Genomic DNA, 18,356 nt, shown 5'->3' with positions numbered 1-18,356 from the left:
GGGCAGTTCAAGGTGTCCCTGGGTGGTGGAAGGTGCAGTGGAAGGTGTCCCTGGGGCAGTTGAAGGCGCAGTTCAAGGTGTCCTCGGCAGCCCAAGCCGCAGCACCGGTGTTCGCTCGGGTGTCCCCGGCGCTGTGCGGGGGAGGCGGGCGGTCCCGCGCAGCCGCGGGCGGCCGTGCCCGGTGCGGGGCGGGTGCGGGGCGTGTCGCGGGCCGTGAGCGGGGCGTGTCGCGGGCTGTGAGCGGGCCGTGAGCGGGGCGTGTCGCGGGCTGTGAGCGGCTGCCCGGGCCCCGGCCCCGCCCGCCCGGCGGCCCCAGCGCCGCCGCTGCCGCACCTGCCCCGCTCGGCAGCGCCGGGCCCGCCGCCGCCATGGCGGACCCCGCCGAGTGCAGCATCAAGGTGATGTGCCGCTTCCGGCCCCTCAACGAGGCCGAGATCCTGCGCGGCGACAAATTCATCCCCAAATTCAAGGGCGACGAGACCGTGGTCATCGGGGTGAGTCTGCCGCAGCCCGCTGCGGGCGGGGCGAGCATCCCTGGGTGCGGGGCGAGCATCCCTGCTCTCGGGGCGAGCATCCCTCTTGTCGGGGCGAGCATCCCTGCTCTGGGGGCGAGCATTCCCCCCGCTGCCCCCCGATCCCCCCGTCCCCTCCATTGTTCCCGCAGCCCTGGGGCGGGATGGGGGCGGCGGCGCTGCCCGCGCCCCCCCGGCCGGGCTGGTCCCGCCGCACCGGGCGAGCGGCGCGGGGGTGCCCGGGGGTGCGGGGGGTCCCGGGGGAGCCGGGGGACGCGGGGGAGCCGCGGGCTCGGCGCTGATGTCATGCCGGGGACTGGGCATGCTCGGCTGGGGCGGCCGCCCGCGCTCCGCCGCGCCCCTGCGGCAGCGCCGGCACCGGAGCCAGCCCGGGAGCCCCGCACCGCATCCCGGGGCCGCTACCGCATCCCGGGATCGCCGTGCCCAGCCGCGGTCCCCGGCACCGGCACGGCGCTGAGCTGCGCTGCGGGATGCCGCCCGACTTTGGGGGTTTGATGTCCGCGTTTAAAAGGGTGAAATTGAACCCAAATCGCCTCCCCCCGGGCCGGCCCTGCGCGCCCCCCGCGCTCTGCTGGGCTCGGCTGCTCCGGGGTTTAACGGGAACAAAGGGTCGGGATGCGGTTCCTTCCCAGCCCCGCAGCTTCCCCTCTCCCTTCCCCCTTTTCCTTTTCCCTCTCCTTGTCCTTTTCCCTCTCCCTCTGCCGCTACCTCTCCTTTTCCCTTTCCCTTTCCTTCTCCTTTCCCTCTCCCTTTCCTTTTCCCTTTCCCTCTCCCTCTCCTTTTCCCCTTTCCCCTTTCCCTCTCCTTTTCCCTCTCCCTTTCCTTTTCCCTTTCTCTCTTCCTCTCCTTTTCCCTCTTCCTCTCCTTTTCCCTTTCCCTCTCCCTGTCCTTTTCCCTTTCCCTTTTCCCTCTCCCAGAGCAGGTCCCCCAGAGGTCAGTGCTCAGAAACCCCCAGTGTGTCTTTGAAAATCATTAGCAGATTTTTGGTTTAGTGTCCAACCAGCCTGGTCTGTGGTGCTTTATTTAATATAAATATATGATATTATGTATAAATATTTCATATACTGGTCATCTGTGACATCTATTTCATATACTGCTCATCAATATCATGTTCCGTGCCGTGTAGTGATGAAGAGACCCTAAAATGAATTGTCAGCACAACTTGTTAAAATCCTTCTAATTTGTTAAAATCTTTCCAATTTGTTAAAATCATTACCAAAACCTTGAGGTCATCAGAAACTTTGCTGGTGAAAGTTGCAGAACGGCCTCGAGGGGAAAAAAAAAAAAAAAAAAGGTGAATTATGAGCATGAACAGCTTGTGGTTGTTATTTTTTTTTTAAATATGAAATGCCCTCTGTCCTGTCCAAATTAATTGTGTTTCTGTGAAGGTTAAAGCTGTGGCACCCCCAGCAGCCTGTTAACAATAGAATAATCAAATTGGTGATCAATCCTGGGCAGCAGCAGCAGCACGGGGCTGCCTTTGGCCAGCAGATATTGGGAGGGAAAATGTGTCTGTGCCATTGTGGTGCTTGAGAAACAAATGTCAGCAAGTTCCCCTCCCCCTAAATAAATAAACCCTCAGACATATTAAAAGCAGATTAAAATGCAGCTCCTGTAAATCCTTTACAGGGCTGTGTGCTGAAGAGAATTGGAGTTTGGAATTCTCTTTTCTCACTCATAATGTGTCTTTGTCTATAAAGTGTCTGCTGGCTGGGAAAACAGTGACTGTGATGCTTTGGAAAAGGGTTTTGTGGCTTGCAAGAAGGAGATAATTCCTTCGTTGAGGGTGAAAAAAGGAATAAAATAACAACAACTGGTAATTTCCTACCATGGAAGTTAAAAAACATGGAAGAGAGACAAGGAAAGTGCATGTATTTATTGATGTAGATGTGTATTTCACATGGATATTCAGGTTGAGGGGGTGATTTGCTATCTTGAACAAATCTAGTCAGCAGCTTGGAGTTTGCCTTTCCCTTCCTAAGGCAAAAACTGTAATTATTTGGGATTTTAATCAGCTCAGCTAATGCAGTGTGTGCTCAAAGCCAGGCTGTGTTTGCGAGGAGGAGCCATCAGCTGTGCTCTGCTGGGCTGGAGGTGAGCACAGAAACCTCCCCTGATTCTTTGTCCTCTTTATTTGCAGCCCTGGGCTCTGCTGTAACTCGATCCCAGTGGGTCCCACTGCAGCAGGACTGGGAAGTGCTGCTGGGTTTTTTTATTATTATTATTATTTTTATTATTTCCTTGGTTTGGAGCGGCTGCTTTGCTCCAGCAAATAATGCCTGGCAGGGGCAAGGAATCCTGATCTGTGGAAAGGCAGAGCAGAGCAGAATTCCTTCCAGGAAAAGCAAAATTTCAGTCTTCAAAAGCTTCAAAAATTAACCAGGACCAACCACTTTTTTTCTTTTTTTTTTTAATTTTTCTTGTTTTACTATAGCATTTGCAAACACTGCAATGCAGCTTTCATTTTTTGATCCGTGGATTGCAAAGAGAAGGGTTCTGTTAAAATTTTAAAAACCAAACAAAACGACCAACTTCCCCTCAGAGGAATTATGTCATCGTGTAAGAAAAAAAATAAAATTTAACTGATTTAGGGGAAACATCTATTTTTTTTTTTTCCCTGACTAGTAAGTCTGAACACATTTATTCCTTCCCAGTAAACACAGGGAAGAGCCTTTCTCCCTGAATTTCCCACTGTCATCTCCTGTTACACTTCCCTGGGGCCTTGGGCAAAAATAAAATTACAGATGATGACTTGGTGATTGTGGGGAGGAGCAGCAGGGAGGGAGAGTTGAACCACTTGGGCTGAGTTTGCTTGGGCTGGGCTGCCCCAGGGAGAGCCCCGAGTCCTTCCCAGCTGGAGAAATCCTGGCATTGGGATTTGACCCCTGGTTTTGGGGTTTGGGTTGGTTTGGTTTGGGATTTGACACCTGGTTTTGGGGTTTGGGTTGGTTTGGTTTGGGTTGATTTGGTTTGGGATTTGACCCTGAGTTTTGTGGTTTGGGTTGATTTGGTTTGGGTTGATTGGGTTAGGGATGTGACCCCAAGTTTTGGGTTTGGGTTGATTTGGTTTGGGATTTGACCCCAAGTTTTGGGGTTTGGGTTGATTTGGTTTGGGATTTGACCCCAAGTTTTGGGGTTTGGGTTTGTTTGGTTTGGGATTTGACCCTGAGTTTTGGGGTTTGGGTTGATTTGGTTTGGGTTGATTGGGTTAGGGATTTGACCCCAAGTTTTGGGGTTTGGGCTGATTTGGTTTGGGTTGATTGGGTTAGGGATTTGACCCCAAGTTTTGGGGTTTGGGCTGATTTGGTTTGGGTTGATTTGGTTTGGGATTTGACCCCAAGTTTTGGGTTTGGGTTGATTTGGTTTGGGATTTGACCCTGAGTTTTGGGGTTTGGGTTGATTTCATTTGATTTGGGTTGATTTGATTTGGGATTTAACCCCAAGTTTTGAGGTTTGGGTTGATTTGGTTTGGGTTGATTTGATTTGGGATTTCACCCCGAGTTTCGGGGTTTGGGTTGATTTAATTTGATTTGGGTTGATTTGGTTGGGATTTGGCCCCGAGTTTTGGGGTTTGGGTTGATTTATTTTGAGTTGATTGGGTTAGGGATGTGACCCCAAGTTTTGGGTTGATTTGGTTTGGGATTTGACCCCAAGTTTTGGGGTTTGGGTTGATTTGGTTTGGGATTTGACCCTGAGTTTTGGGGTTTGGGTTGATTTGGTTTGGGATTTGACCCCAAGTTTTGGGGTTTGGGTTGATTTCATTTGATTTGGGTTGATTTGGTTGGGATTTGACCCCAAGTTTTGGGGTTTGGGATTTGACCCCAGGTTTTGGGGTTTGAGTTTATTTGGTTTGGGTTGATTTGGTTTGGGATTTCACCCTGAGTTTTGGGGTTTGGGTTGATTTGATTTGGGTTGATTGGGTTAGGGATTTGACCCCAAGTTTTGGGGTTGATTTGGTTTGGGATTTACCAACCCAAACCAAGTTTTGGGGTTTGGGCTGATTTGGTTTGGGTTTGTTTGGTTTGGGTTGATTTGGTGTCTCCTGTCCATCTCCGTATAAATCATGGAGGGTGAAAACCTTTTCCCTTCAATTCCCCTCTGCTCCAAGCAGACAAAACCTCTGTATTTCCATCCTGCCAGCACCTTTAAAGCCCAAAACCCCTTTGGGGTGAGCGTGCCCCGAGAGCCGGGCAGGAAAAGGGGATAAAGGGGATAAACCCAGGGCTTCCCTGCGCGCTCAGCTCCCTGTGCTCCTCTGCAGCCTCAAGGTGACTCTGATGGATTCTCTTGGCTGACAGACCTGAAAATGTGCTGCTCTGCTGGCTGGCAGAGCCCAGCAGCTCTGGCTGTGCCCTGCTCCTCCTCAGGTGCGTTAATCCCTCAGCACCTGGCAGGGAGGGATGCCGAGACCTCAGCACCCCCGGGATAATCCCTGCCTCAGCTTGGGCTGGGGTTTGTCCTTCCGGCCAGATCTGGTGTCAAATAAATAAGAATTTAGTTGTGCAGGGGGTGGTGATTTCATGTTTTCAGCTCGTTTTTCTCTATTGTAAAATAAATAAGAATTTAGTTCTGGAGAGAGTGGTGTTTTCATGTTTTCAGCTCTTTTTTTTTTTCCATGTAAAATAAGAATTTAGTTGTGGAGGGGTTGATGTTTTCATGTTTTCACCTCCTTTTTCTCTGATGTAAAATAAATAAGAATTTAGTTGTGGACGGGGGTGATGTTTTCGGTGTTTTCATGTTTTCAGCTCTTTTTTCTCTGGTGTAAAACAAATGATTTAGTTCTGGAGGGGGTGCTGTTTTTATGTTTTCAACTCCTTTTTCTCTAGTGTAAAATAAATAAGAATTTAGTTGTGGAGGGGTGGTGTTTTTGGTGTTTTCATGTTTTCAGCTCCTTTTTCTCTGATGTAAAACAAGTAATTTAGTTGTGGAGGGGGGTGGTGTTTTTATGTTTTCTCCTCCTTTTTCTCTACTTTAAAATAAATAAGAATGTAGTTGTGATGGGGGTGATGTTTCCATGTTTTCACCTCCTTTTTCTCTGTTGTGAAATAAATAACAATTTACTTGTGGAGGGGGGGGTGTTTTCGGTGTTTTCATGTTTTCAGCTTCAGGAGGGGATGACATTTTCACGTTTTCAGCTCCTTTTTCTCTGATGTAAAACAAATCAGAATGTAGTTGTGATGGGGGTGACATTTTCATGTTTCCAGCTCCTTTTTCCCCCTGGCTGTGCAGCATCCCAGGGCCCAGGGCTGCTCCAGGGGGCTTTTCAATGCCAACCCCTCCTGGTGGGAAGCAGAGCACCCCCAAAGCAGCTCGGGGCTGTTGTTGTTCCCAGGGAGGGATCAAAGGCTGCCCATTGTCCCTGGGATGGGTTTGTAAAGCCGGGCTTAGCGGGAACGCTGAGCTCAGCAGGGCCCGGCTCAGGCTGAGCCTCCCCTGCCCTCTGTGCCCGTCCCAGCCCTGGGAAATCCAGGAGAGCTCCGGGATCGGGGTCAGGATCCCCCTGGGCTGGGCTTTCTCCCAGGGGGGAATTGTATGGTGTCAGGCATGAAATATTGCCCATAAATAAATAAATAAATCAGTGGTGTGGCCCAGAGCACACAGAGCATCAGCTGGGCCGGCTCAGGCTGAGCCTCCCCTGCCCTCTGTGCCCGTCCCAGCCCTGGGAAATCCAGGAGAGCTCCGGGATCAGGGTCAGGACCTGGGTCAGGATCCCCCTGGGCTGGGCTTTCTCCCAGGGGGGGAATTGTATGATATTGCCCATAAATAAATAAATAAATAAATCGGTGATGTGGCCCAGAGCACACAGAGCATCAGCAGGGCCCGGCTCAGGCTGAGCCTCCCCTGCCCTCTGTGCCCATCCCAGCCCTGGGAAATCCAGGAGAGCTCCGGGATCGGGGTCAGGACCTGGGTCAGGATCCCCCTGGGCTGGGCTTTCTCCCAGGGGGCGAATTCTGTGCTGTCAGAATGCAATATTGCCCATAAATAAATAAATAAACCAACCGGTGGTGCGGCCCGGAGCACACAGAGCATCGGCCGGGCCTGCTCAGGGCCAGGGCAGGGGGGATTCCTGAGCTGGGATCAGCCCCGGGGGCCCTTCCAGCTGGGAATAGCCTGGGACAGAAAGGGAAACAAAAATTGGCGGCTGATTCCTGTCTGAGCAGGGATGTGGATTTCTTTTATTTATTTATATATGTATTTTTTAATGCTTCCTGCTGTAGGTATTTTTTGGAATGTCTTGCGGAGAGGTTCTCGCTTATTTTCATCCCTGAAACATTTGGCTGTGCTTTGTCTTTTATTCCGTGTATATTCCTGTCTGAGCAGGGTTGTGGTTTTGATTTATTTATTTATTTATTTATTTATTTATTTATTTATTTATTTATTTTTAATGCTTTCTGCTCTAAGTACTTTTTGGAATGTCTTGCGGAGAGGTTCTCGCTTATTTTCATCCCTAAAACATTTGGCTGTGCTTTATCTTTTATTCCGTGTATATTCCTGTCTGAGCAGGGTTGGGGTTTTGTTTTATTTTATTTTTTAAATTTTTTTTAATGCTTTCTGATGTAATTTCTTTTTGGAATGTCTTGTGGAGAGGTTCTCGCTTATTTTCATCCCCTGTGCTTTATCTTTTATTCCATGTATGCCAGTGAAGTCAGCAGAGTTCATGCACGTTCTAAAACCCCTCCTGTGCAGAGATCTCTGGGTGCTGTTTGACACTTGTCACTCTGTGGGTAAAACAGACCTTAAAAAAAAATTCTTGGGATAATAGATAAATGGCTAGTTTTAAAAAATTATTATTATTATTATTATTATTACTTATTTATTTATTTATTTATTCTCCACGTGGTCTTGCTGCAATGCATTTTTCACAGTTCTAATTCTCCACCTATTTCCTGGTTACAATCCCTTAGAAATGTTTTTCAGCTGTTAGCTTGTGCCACAAAATGCTGCTAATACTTCTAACACAAATTATTATTATTATTATTATTATTATTATTATTATTATTATTATTATTATTATTATTATTATTATTATTATTATTATTATTATTATTATTATTATATTGACTTGTGACTCCCAAATCATCATCATCACCATAATAAATATCATTATTTTCATAATATTTATTAGAATTTATTGTTATTTATTATTATTATTACATCACCATCATCATTATGATTGTGATTTACTGTTATAGTTTTTATTATTATATATGATTATTATTTATCATTGTTATTTATTAATATTATTTATTAATATTCTTAATATACCCCACTTGGTCTTGCTGCAATGCATCTTTCACAGTTCTAATTCTCCAAAATCTCTGTTTTTTTTTTTCCAATGCCATCTTTATAAACTCGTTTCCAGTTCAATCTCTGTCTCACCCATCTCTATGCCATTCCTCCCTCAGCCAGCACACCTTGTGTCAGAGTTTGCACACAAACTTAATTTTATTTTTATTTTTGTGCAAACTTTTTGCCCAGGGCTGTGCGAGCTCTCAGCCAGGTTTTGGGGGTCCTTTACAAACCCATTTCCCACAAGGGCAGGGCAGGGTTTGGCTTGAAGGGAAGAAGGATTGGTTTGGTTTGCTGAGAAGGAATTTTGGGATACAAACATCTTTTTTTTCCTCCAGAATCCTTTGGGAAAGAGCAAACCCAGGACGGTCTCACTGGCTCTGGGTCACTTTTTAAATTCCCTGCAGAAAACCAGTCCCATTTCCTGGAGAATGGTGTGGCTGCTCAAGGAGCTGCTCCCAAATTTGATATTTAAAGCAATTCATGAGCTCCACATTTATTTTGTGTGCAAGATTACAATCAGGGACCTGAGGAGGGGTTTGGTTCTGGTTTTGGTTCTTATTTTATTATTATTTTATTAAGAAATATATTAATTTCTAGTGGCAGGGAGACTCCCATGAAGTGCTGAAGCAAATGTGCCATAGTGTCAATGGAAATAAATCTGTGCTGATAAGGATTTCTCCAAAAATTCTCCTTTTCCACTGTGCCTGTGTGTAACCCCAGAACCTCAGACAGAGTTCAGCTCCTGGGATTCTGCAGGAACTGACCCAATTTTGGGAGCTGTTCCCAAGGCAGGGATACTCCCCAAAACACCAAAATCCTTTTATCTTGGCCCATTCTTGCTGGGTTTGAGCCATTTCTGTGGGGTCAGCATGGTTTGGGGGGTTTGTTTGATTTTCCTTTGGCTCCTCAGCTGTTCTCCTGCTGGAATGGATATTTCCTGCTGGAATGGATATTCCTGCTTTTATTCCTGCTTTTATTCCTGCCTTTCCAGGCTGGCTGTCAGGGCTGGGCTGGGATCAATGTGAGTTTTATGGGTGGAGCTGCTCCTGTGTTTGCTTTTCTGCTCCCTAAAGTAGTGCTGGGAACTCAGGTGTGAAAGTGGCTCCTGTTTATGGATGGAGCTGCAGGAAGGGTGATTTACCTCAAATGAAAAGCACAATTCCTCACCCGGGCAATTCCCCTTTTGTGTTTCCTCAGGGCTTTTTTTATCTCCCCTGTTCCCAATCCCCTCAGGGCATCCTTCTCCAAACCCAGCCTGTCAAAAATATGGATTCTCACTTAAACCTTCAAAACTTAGAATACAGGTGATGGATTCCAACAAGCTGAATTGTCAAACCACAGGAAAATAAAATTTTAAACCACCCTGTGTTGTCTTTTTTCCCCCTCTGGTACCTCCTTTTTTTTTGGGGGATCAGGTTTGAACACTGAGCATCATTCCTGGGTAGTCCCAGTGCTTTTCCTTCCCTTGGGATGCCCAAATCGACCCCTGGGGCTTGGATTTGTTTTGCCAAGTGTCTTTTGAGCCTGGTGCAGTGAGATTTGGGCTTTTTGGGGTTGTTTTGTGGTGCTTTGCGTGCTCCCCTGGAGAGGATTCTCCCCAAGGCTCCCTGCCCCAGGGGAGCTCCGTGTGTGCTCAGGGTTTTAAATTGAGAATAAAAGGAGGGGAATTTTATTCTCTCTGCCAGGAGAATAAAAGCTGTTCAAAAAGAGAAAATCAGGGGTGCAGTGCCATTTGTGAGGCTTTAATATTGACCTGCTTTTCTCTTTTCTGTAGGAGTTTCTGTGGGGAAACAGGCTTGGGAGTAAAGATGATCTAATTTTGATTTTTCTTGAGGGTTTTAACTCTGCTGCTGACACCCCTGGGTGTCTCAAAATGCCTCCCTTGGGATTTGTTTCCTTCCAAAATTTCTTTTTCTGTGCTGCCTGAGGTGTCTCCAGGTATTCCCAGATATTCCCAAAACCCCACAGGGTTCCCATTTCCCCCTCAGCTTCCTTGGGATGCTGAGGCATTCCTGATTAAATTCTGGCTGCTTTAGCTGGATGCAGGAGTTTATTTGGAATTTGGAGTGAACCTTTTCCTCAGAAGATCCCTCCTGGACAGGGGGGTTACTTGTGGTTTGTTGTATTTTTATTAACACCTCCAGGGATTTTGTTTTTGTTGGGTTCTTCGAGCTTGACATGTTTCATTTTAAAGTCACCCATACTTACCTCCCAGATATTCTCTTTATTTTCCTTTTTTTTTTTTTTTTTTGCTTGATTTGGTGTTGCTACAACCTTTTAAAGGCCAGAAAAGACATTTGGAGCTGCCCAGGGATGGTTTGACACTCTGGGTTTGTTTGTTTTTCCAGCTCCCCTGTGGGATAATGGTGCTTGTGTGTGGACTGAAAAAAACGCCTTAATTCAGTTTTATTGGGCTCTGCTCTAAACATTGCATGCTTAAATAATCCTGGCAAAACAAAGCAAACAACAGCAAAAAATTACCTCAGAATATCCAAAATGGGATCCCTCACAGCCTTAAAGGAGTGGGATTGCTGATGGATTCCTGGTTTTGTTCGTCCATTTCTATATATTTCTATATATTTCTATATATTTATGGCCTCATTGGTTTTTGGTTTTAAAAACAAATCTTAAAACTTAATTTTTTTTCTGTTTTTATGGGAAATGCTTGTGGTTGTCATCAGATTGCTGCTAAAATATCAATAATTGGTGACAGGAGAGCTCCAGAAAATGTCAATTTTCCACCTGTGAGACAGAGCCATGACACCAGGAATGTGGAATTTTTTTTTTTCCCCATGAGAAATGAGTGCCCAGAGACAAAACCTTAAATATTTCATAGTACTCTTTGCTGAAAGTGATTCATTTTCCCTCTCTGTGCTGAGAATTCCCATTTCACTGCCTGGTTGTGATGATGGGCGGGATGGTGTAAAAGCTCAGGGAATGGGGTGAACCTTGGATAACTGGGCTGCTTCTGAAGCTGCTGAGAACATTTCTCCTGCACCAGGAGGATTTGATACCAAACCCACATTAAATCACCCCAGGACCTTCAAAAGAATTTCCAGAGATATTTTTCTATATCAGCATTTTCCAGTCAGCAAATTCTGGTTTTGGCAGCTCCCGAGCTGCAAACCTCTGGTTCTGAGGGGTGAAAGTTGAATTTCAAAGCCACACAGGAATTATCCTGGCTGTGGATTATTCCCCAGTTTGGGAGAGGCTGAGCAGCAGAGTTCTCTGAATTGGGGGAACTGGGTTAGGGAGTATTTTTAGCCAGGCTGTTGCAGAAGTTGCCTGTTTCTGCAGCTGTAATCTCTTTTTTTATTATTTTTTTTTCCTTTTTTCCCTGCCTGCACTGCTGCAATCTCTGCTGGATTGGGAGCAGGGGGATGGATGGGGGAGATGCTGCAGCTCCTCCCAGGGCTGGGGGGCTCTCACCTCCTTCACTGGGGAGGATCTGCCAAAAACCCTCCCAAAAATCACCTGGAATTTGGTTAATGCACCTCCAGTCACATCCATCCCCTGCTTCTCTCTCCCATGGCCTTTTAGCCCATCGTCTCCTTTTATTTTGTATTTCTGTTCTGCCTCTCTCCTTTTCTATTACTTTTCCCCCCTCTCCTTTTCTATTACTTTTCCTTTCTCTCCTTCTTTATTACTTTTCCTTTCTCTCGTTCTTTATTACTTTTCCCTCTCTCTCCTTTTCTATTATTTTCCCCTCTCTCTTTTACTATTACTTTTTTCTTCTCTCATTTTCTATTACTTTTCACCTCTCTCCTTTTCTGTTATTTTTCTCTTGTCTCTTTTTTATTACTTTTCCCCTCTCCTTTTTTATTACTTTTCCTCTTTCTCCTTTTTTATTACTTTTCCCCTCTCTCCTTTTTTGTTTTTTCCCTTCTTTCCTTTTCTATTACTTTCCCCTTTCTCTCCTTCTTTATTACTTTTCCCCCTCTCTCCTTTTCTATTATTTTCCCCTCTCCTTTCCTAGTACTTTTCTCCTCTTTCCTTTTCTATTATTTTTCTCCTCTTTCCTTTTCTAGTACTTTCCCCTCTCTCCTTTTCTTACTTTTCCCCTCTCTCCTTTTTTACTTTCCCCCCCTCTCTCCTTTTCTCTTACTTTTCCCCTCTCTCCTTTTCTTACTTTTCACCTTTCTCCTTTTCACCCTCTCTCCTTCTATTACTTTTAATCTTCTCCTTTCTTCTCCTTTTTATCTTGCGTTTCACCTGATTTTCTCCTCTCAGGACCTCTCCCCATGCTTTTTTTTTTTTTTGTATTTTTCCCCTTTTCTGGGCCACCCACAAATAAATCCCCAGTGTGGAGCTGCTGTCGCTTGGTTTGATTATTTGGTTTGGTTGTTTCTCCCTTCCTGGCATCTCTCACGATTTCACTTCAAAGCAGGAGCAGTTCAGCGCTGCAAACAGATCTGGGAAGCAGAATTAATCTCACTACACAGGAGCACGTGGGGAAGCATTCTCCTGGATGAAATGAAATGTTTGTTTGTGTTGGTGAAGGAGGATTTATTCCCTGTGTGGCTGGCTGTGTGTGCAGCCCAGATTTGCTGAGGATTATGGAGTAAATTCAGCCCTAAATTTCAAACAAAGCATGAAAAAACCCTTATTTCTGTGCCCTGTGTGTGCAGCAGGAAGGTGGGAATGCTGGGAGGAGCTGGGGGAAAATATGATATGATATTATATAATACATTATTATATAATACATTATGATATACTGTGATATACTGTGATATAATATACTATGATGTAATATACTATACTATACTATACTATACTATACTATACTATACTATACTATACTATTATATTATATTATATTGCTATAAATATAAAAATATATGCTATAAATATAAAATATAAATATATAATATAAATATAAGATATTTGTGTTTTCCTTAAAATTAGCCGCTATTTATTTTATTTATAATACATATATTTATATATTATATATGTATATAGTTAGTAATATATATAATTATATGATAATGTAATATATAATGTTACAAATATGGGATATTTGTGTTTTCCTTAAAATTAGCCACTATTTATTTTATTTATAATACATATATTTATATATTGTATACGTATATAGTTAGTAATATATATAATTATATTATAATGTAATATATATGTTATAAATATATAATATATTGTGATTATAAGTATAAATATGAATATATAATATAATAATAAATATATACTATAAATATAACATATAAAAGGTATAATATATAAATATATAATATAAATATGGTATGTTTGTGTTTTCCTTAAAATTAGCCACTATTTATTTTATTTATAATACATATATTTATATATTGTATACGTATATAGTTAGTAATATATATAATTATATGATAATGTAATATATATGTTATAAATATATAATATATTGTGATTATAAGTATAAATATGAATATATAATATAATAATAAATATATACTATAAATATAACATATAAAAGGTATAATATATAAATATATAATATAATATAAATATTATATGTTTCTGTTTTCCTTAAAATTAGCCATTATTTATTTTATTTATAATACATATATTTATATATTATATACGTATATAGTTAGTAATATATATAATTATATGATAATGTAATATATATGTTATAAATATATAATATATTGTGATTATAAGTATAAATACGAATATATAATATAATAATAAATATATACTATAAATATAACATATAAAATGTATAATAAAATAAAATGTATAATAAAATGTATAACATATAAATATATAATATAAATATGGTATGTTTGTGTTTTCCTTAAAATTAGCCATTATTTATTTTATTTATAATACATATATTTATATATTATATGCGTACATAGTTAGTAATCTATATAATTATATGATAATGTAATATATAATGTTACAAATATATAATATATTGTGATTATAAGTATAAATATGAATACATTATATAGAATATAATATATATTCTATAATAATATAATAATAAATCAGCCTTCTGAGAACATGCAGTCAGATTCTCATCCCTCACCTGGTCCTGGGCACCTCCCAGACTGAACCCCCCACGGCTGTCCCTGCATTCCTTGGGGTGCTGGGCCAGGTTTAACCATGGATTTGGGGTGCAGAGCTCAGCTCTGCCATGGAGCTTGGCAGGGTTTATTTAACCTTTGCACACTTTGTGCTTTTAGAGGTGCTGCAGTTGTTCTTGTGCTGCCTGGGGCTTCAGGAATGATCAAATCTGGCTGGGACAGAGCCCAGCCTGCACTCTGCTGCCCTGTCATTGTAGAAATCAAGGGATGGGACAATTTGCAAGCTAAAAATAATTTATTGCTCAGATAAACATCACTCCCAGGGGCTGTGAGATTTTAGCAGTGGGCCATAGCTCAAGAGTAGTCACAGGTTTCTTCATTACAAGACAATATAGAACTTTGCAAACCAACAGACAGCTGCCACAGGCTTTATTTTGCTTTTCTGACCTATCATCTTGACTTAATTTTGCTGCACTGTGGATGCTTTTGTCCAATGGCTTCTTACTTGCCCAGAATGTTTCTGTTGAAACTTCTAAGCTCTGTTTCTATGTTTCTATGTAATAATGTTTTTAACATTATTAGTTTTTATTTATTTATTATAGTTTCTATTTATTCTATTCATATTTATTTTCTATAATGTATTAATAGTATATGTATAATTTCTATCGTGTATTTATAGTGTATGTATAGTTTCTACAGTATATTTATTTTCTATTGTGGATTTATAGCGTATTTATAGTTTCTATAGTATATTTATAGTTTCTATAGTCTATTTTTAGTGTGTGTATATTTTCTGTAGTGTATTTATAGGGAATGTATAGTTTCTATGATATATTTATAGTTTCTATAATGTATTTCTAGTGTGTGCATAATTTCTATTTGTTTTAATATTATTAGTTTCTATTTATTTATTTTTTATAGTTTCTATTTATTCTATTCATATTTATTTTCTATAATGTATTAATAATATATGTATAATTTCTATAGTGTATTTCTAGTGTATGTATAATTTCTATAGTGTGTTTCTAGTGTATATATAGTTTCCATAGGATATTTATTTTCTGCAGTGTATTTCTAGTGTATGTATATTTAATTTAGTGCAATTATTTTTTGTAGTGTATTTATAGTATATGTATGATTTCTATAGTGTATTTCTAGGGTATGTATAGTTTCTGTAGTATATTTATTTTCTATAGTATATTTATAGTGTGTGTATAATTTCTATAGTGTATTTCTAGTGTATTTCTAGTTTCTATAGTGTATTTATTTTCTGTAGTGTATTTCTAGTGTATGTATAGTTTCTATATTGTATTTATTTTCTGTAGTGTATTTCTAGTATATGTATAATTTCTGTAATATATTTATTTTCTATAGTGTATTTATATTGTGTGTATAGTTTCTATAGTGTATTTCTAGTTAAAAGTAGAAACCAAGTAAAAGAAAGTTTAGAGTTTTAGAGTTTAAAATATTTATAAAAAAATGAAATAACTACAAAGGTAAACAAAGAAATTAGAATGCAGTACTGTAGCTTTTTGTGTCATAACTTAATTAGCTAAGAAAAATTACACTGTGGCATGAGTCCATAAGGTGAAATATGTAAGAATTAAGTCAAAACCATAAATATCACCCCAGAGATCTGCCAGGGCCAGGTTTAACAAATATAAACATTAACACAGGGCACAGCTGGGCTCCTGGGGGCTTCCCCCAAATCTGCTTTGTGTGGAAATTTATAATCTATTTTATAGAATTTATAAAATAGAAATGTGTGGAATTTATAAAAGGAATTCCCAAATTCTCTCTTCCCATTGCTGTAAGGGACTAGGTCAGCTGAAATGCTGGAGCCTGGTAAAAACTGGAGAAAATTTGGATTATTTTGAGTCTGGCAGTGACTTGGTTGCACCAGTGCAGGTCAATAATGATGAGAGAGCTGCTGCTCTGAGTATTGCTGTGTCAGAACTATGCAAAAATATTGCTCAAGAGGATTTCTTTTAATAGTTTTATTTTGGGAGATCTTTATGCTTCCTTTCTGGAAGAGTCTTTTTTTTCCCAGGTGAAAATAATAAAATAATTATTTAATTGAAAATAATTCCCAGGCTTTGATTTCCTGAATTGCAGTTCCACACCCAAATAAAATGATGCTTTCTGAGGGGGAGATTTGCTGCAAGGAGTTAAAACTTCCTTCTGCTGGCAGCAAGAAAAGTGGATCAGTGGCCACGAGCCAAACTCCAGCAGCTCCACAGAAATATTCAGAAGGGAAATCAATAACTGAGCCCCCTCTCTGCACAAATAATGCTGGGTTGGACTCCAGATGCTCTGCAGTGCCTGCTCATACAGGGCTGCTTGCTTTCATTTATTTTCCAAATGAGGTTTAGGAATATTACCAAGATTTCGGGGTTTTGGGATTTTTTTAATGCTTTGGTTTGATGCTTTTTTAAAAATGATGCTACTTGGTAGCAGATTCAGGTTATTCTGAATAAATTTCCTTATTCTTTTCCTTTGCTTGTTCTTTCTTTCCTTTTTCCTTTTCTTTTCCTTTCCTTATTCTCTCTCTTTCAGGGATCCTGGATTTCAGGGATTCTGCATTGTCACCCCCTGGGTGATTTGCTGCTGTTCCAGTGTTTTTATGGGGCGGGCTGGCACAGAATTGAGATTGGGATGGCAGCAGCATTTCCCGAGTCAGTGCAGCTGAATTAATTTTGCTGGTTTTTTTCTGACCTGCTTTTATTTCCTCCATTTGTTTCCAACCATGTTTTCAATTCCCAGCAGAGATAAATGGCTTCAGGAGAACGGGATCCTGTTTATTTCTTGGGCTTTACCAGCAGCAACAGCCTTGGAGCTGCAGCATCCCTGTGAGCTCTGGGAAAGAGAATTCCCTCCATTGTCACTGTGATATTTTCTGAAAAATCCATTCAGCAGGATTTTTCACCTGAGAAGCCTCAGAAAAGAAACGTAAACAATAATTATCTGATTGCTTGGGATGTGGCATGGGGGTTGTTTACCAACAGGTACATCTTGGATTGGTTCCATGTGAAATGTTTTTAATTAATTATCAATCACAGCCAGCTGTGTCGGGACTCTGGTCAGTCACAGGTTTTTATTATTCATTCTTTTTTAGCCTTCTGATGTCTCCTTTGTCTCCTTTCTCTTTCTTTAGTATGGTTTTAATATAATATAATATAATATAATATAATATAATATAATATAATATAATATAATATAATATAATATAATATAATATAATATAATATAATATAATATAATATAATATAATATAATATAATATAATGTAATATAATATAATATAATATAATATAATATACAGTATGTAATACAAAATATTAACATAATATATACAATATATAGTACATACAATATATAGTGTAAGAACACAGTCTATTATAATATATTAATATGTTATAGTAATATTCACATATAATTATATATTAATATTATATATAAATTTATAATTATATTTAAAAGCAATTTAATAATGTTTTTATTTGTCATTGAAGGGGATGCAGAGAGGGGGTAAAGAGCCCTCCTGCTGCCTTCCCAGGGCTCCAGGGGCAGCCTCAGCTTCCCTGGAAGCTTTTCAGGGTCCCCTCCTGCCTCTGTCCTTTGGTGCTCCTGTGAGAATCCCTGATTTTGGTTTCAGGCTAAAATCCCTCATCACTCTCCCCAGAATCAGACAAATCCAGCTTTTTGTTGTCTGTCTGCTCCCTTTCTTCTCCAGCAGCTGGGAGTTCTGTTGTGAGCCGTCCCACCTTGCCCGTGGCTTTTATAAGGGTTTATTTTGTGGGGTCGGTGCCTGCAGGGGAGGCTTCACCTCCCTGCCCCTCCCAGGCTGGGAGTCACAGGGAATTGATCCTGGAATTGATCCTGGAATTGATCCTGGAATTCATCCCAGAATTCATCCTGGAATTCATCCTGGAATTCATCCCGGAATTCATCCCGAAATTCCAGCAGGGCTTCCACCCCCAGCACTGAGCTCTCCTCATTTCCTCTCCTTGGGCAGTTCTGGGGAGCTCAGGTTGATTTATTTACTGATCAAACCAGGAGATGTGTTTGGTTTATTTTGAATTTCTTTAATTGAGGCTGCATCAGCTTCAGGTGGCAACGCTGCTCTGAGATATTGCCAGGGTAAATTTCGTGTTTATGGTGAAAATCCTTTTTTGTGCTTGTGAAATCCTCTTTGTTTTATTATTTTTAACGCCTTTAAACCCAACAGGAGACCGAAGAAGTGGGATAATAATTGTCAATATGCCTGAGCAGAATTGCTGGTGGCATCCAGAGCAGCATCTCTGTGGCTGCAATTCAGCAGGAATTGTGTGGGTGGCTCAGAGCACTCATCCCAGCCATTATGCAGCACAAGCTAATGGAACAGATTGGCAGGGGGGCTGCTGCAAGGAAGGGAAATGTGATTTATGGGTGGCAGATAATGCACTGCATGTCTGAGAAACTTTGGGAAATAATGCATGGAGGTGCGCCGATCAAATCGTTGGCGTGG

At 41.2% G+C, this 18,356-nt stretch overlaps 1 protein-coding gene across 1 annotated transcript in view; it reads left to right on the top strand.

The window, feature by feature from the left end:
- The first annotated feature begins 328 nt into the window (after positions 1 to 328).
- KIF5C (kinesin family member 5C) overlaps positions 329 to 18,356 on the top strand; it is a 70,323-nt gene continuing 52,295 nt past the window's right edge. The window contains exon 1 of the mRNA XM_063161545.1: positions 329 to 494. Within this exon, the coding sequence (XP_063017615.1) occupies positions 369 to 494 (126 nt within the window). The 5' untranslated portion in view covers positions 329 to 368. The remainder of the gene's footprint in view (positions 495 to 18,356) is intronic.

This window comes from Melospiza melodia, chromosome 8 (assembly GCF_035770615.1).
Source record: "Melospiza melodia melodia isolate bMelMel2 chromosome 8, bMelMel2.pri, whole genome shotgun sequence".
Taxonomy (NCBI): Eukaryota; Metazoa; Chordata; class Aves; order Passeriformes; family Passerellidae; genus Melospiza; species Melospiza melodia.
The sequence above is the reverse complement of the archived record's forward strand: the minus strand, read 5'-3'. Positions and strand labels throughout refer to the sequence as shown.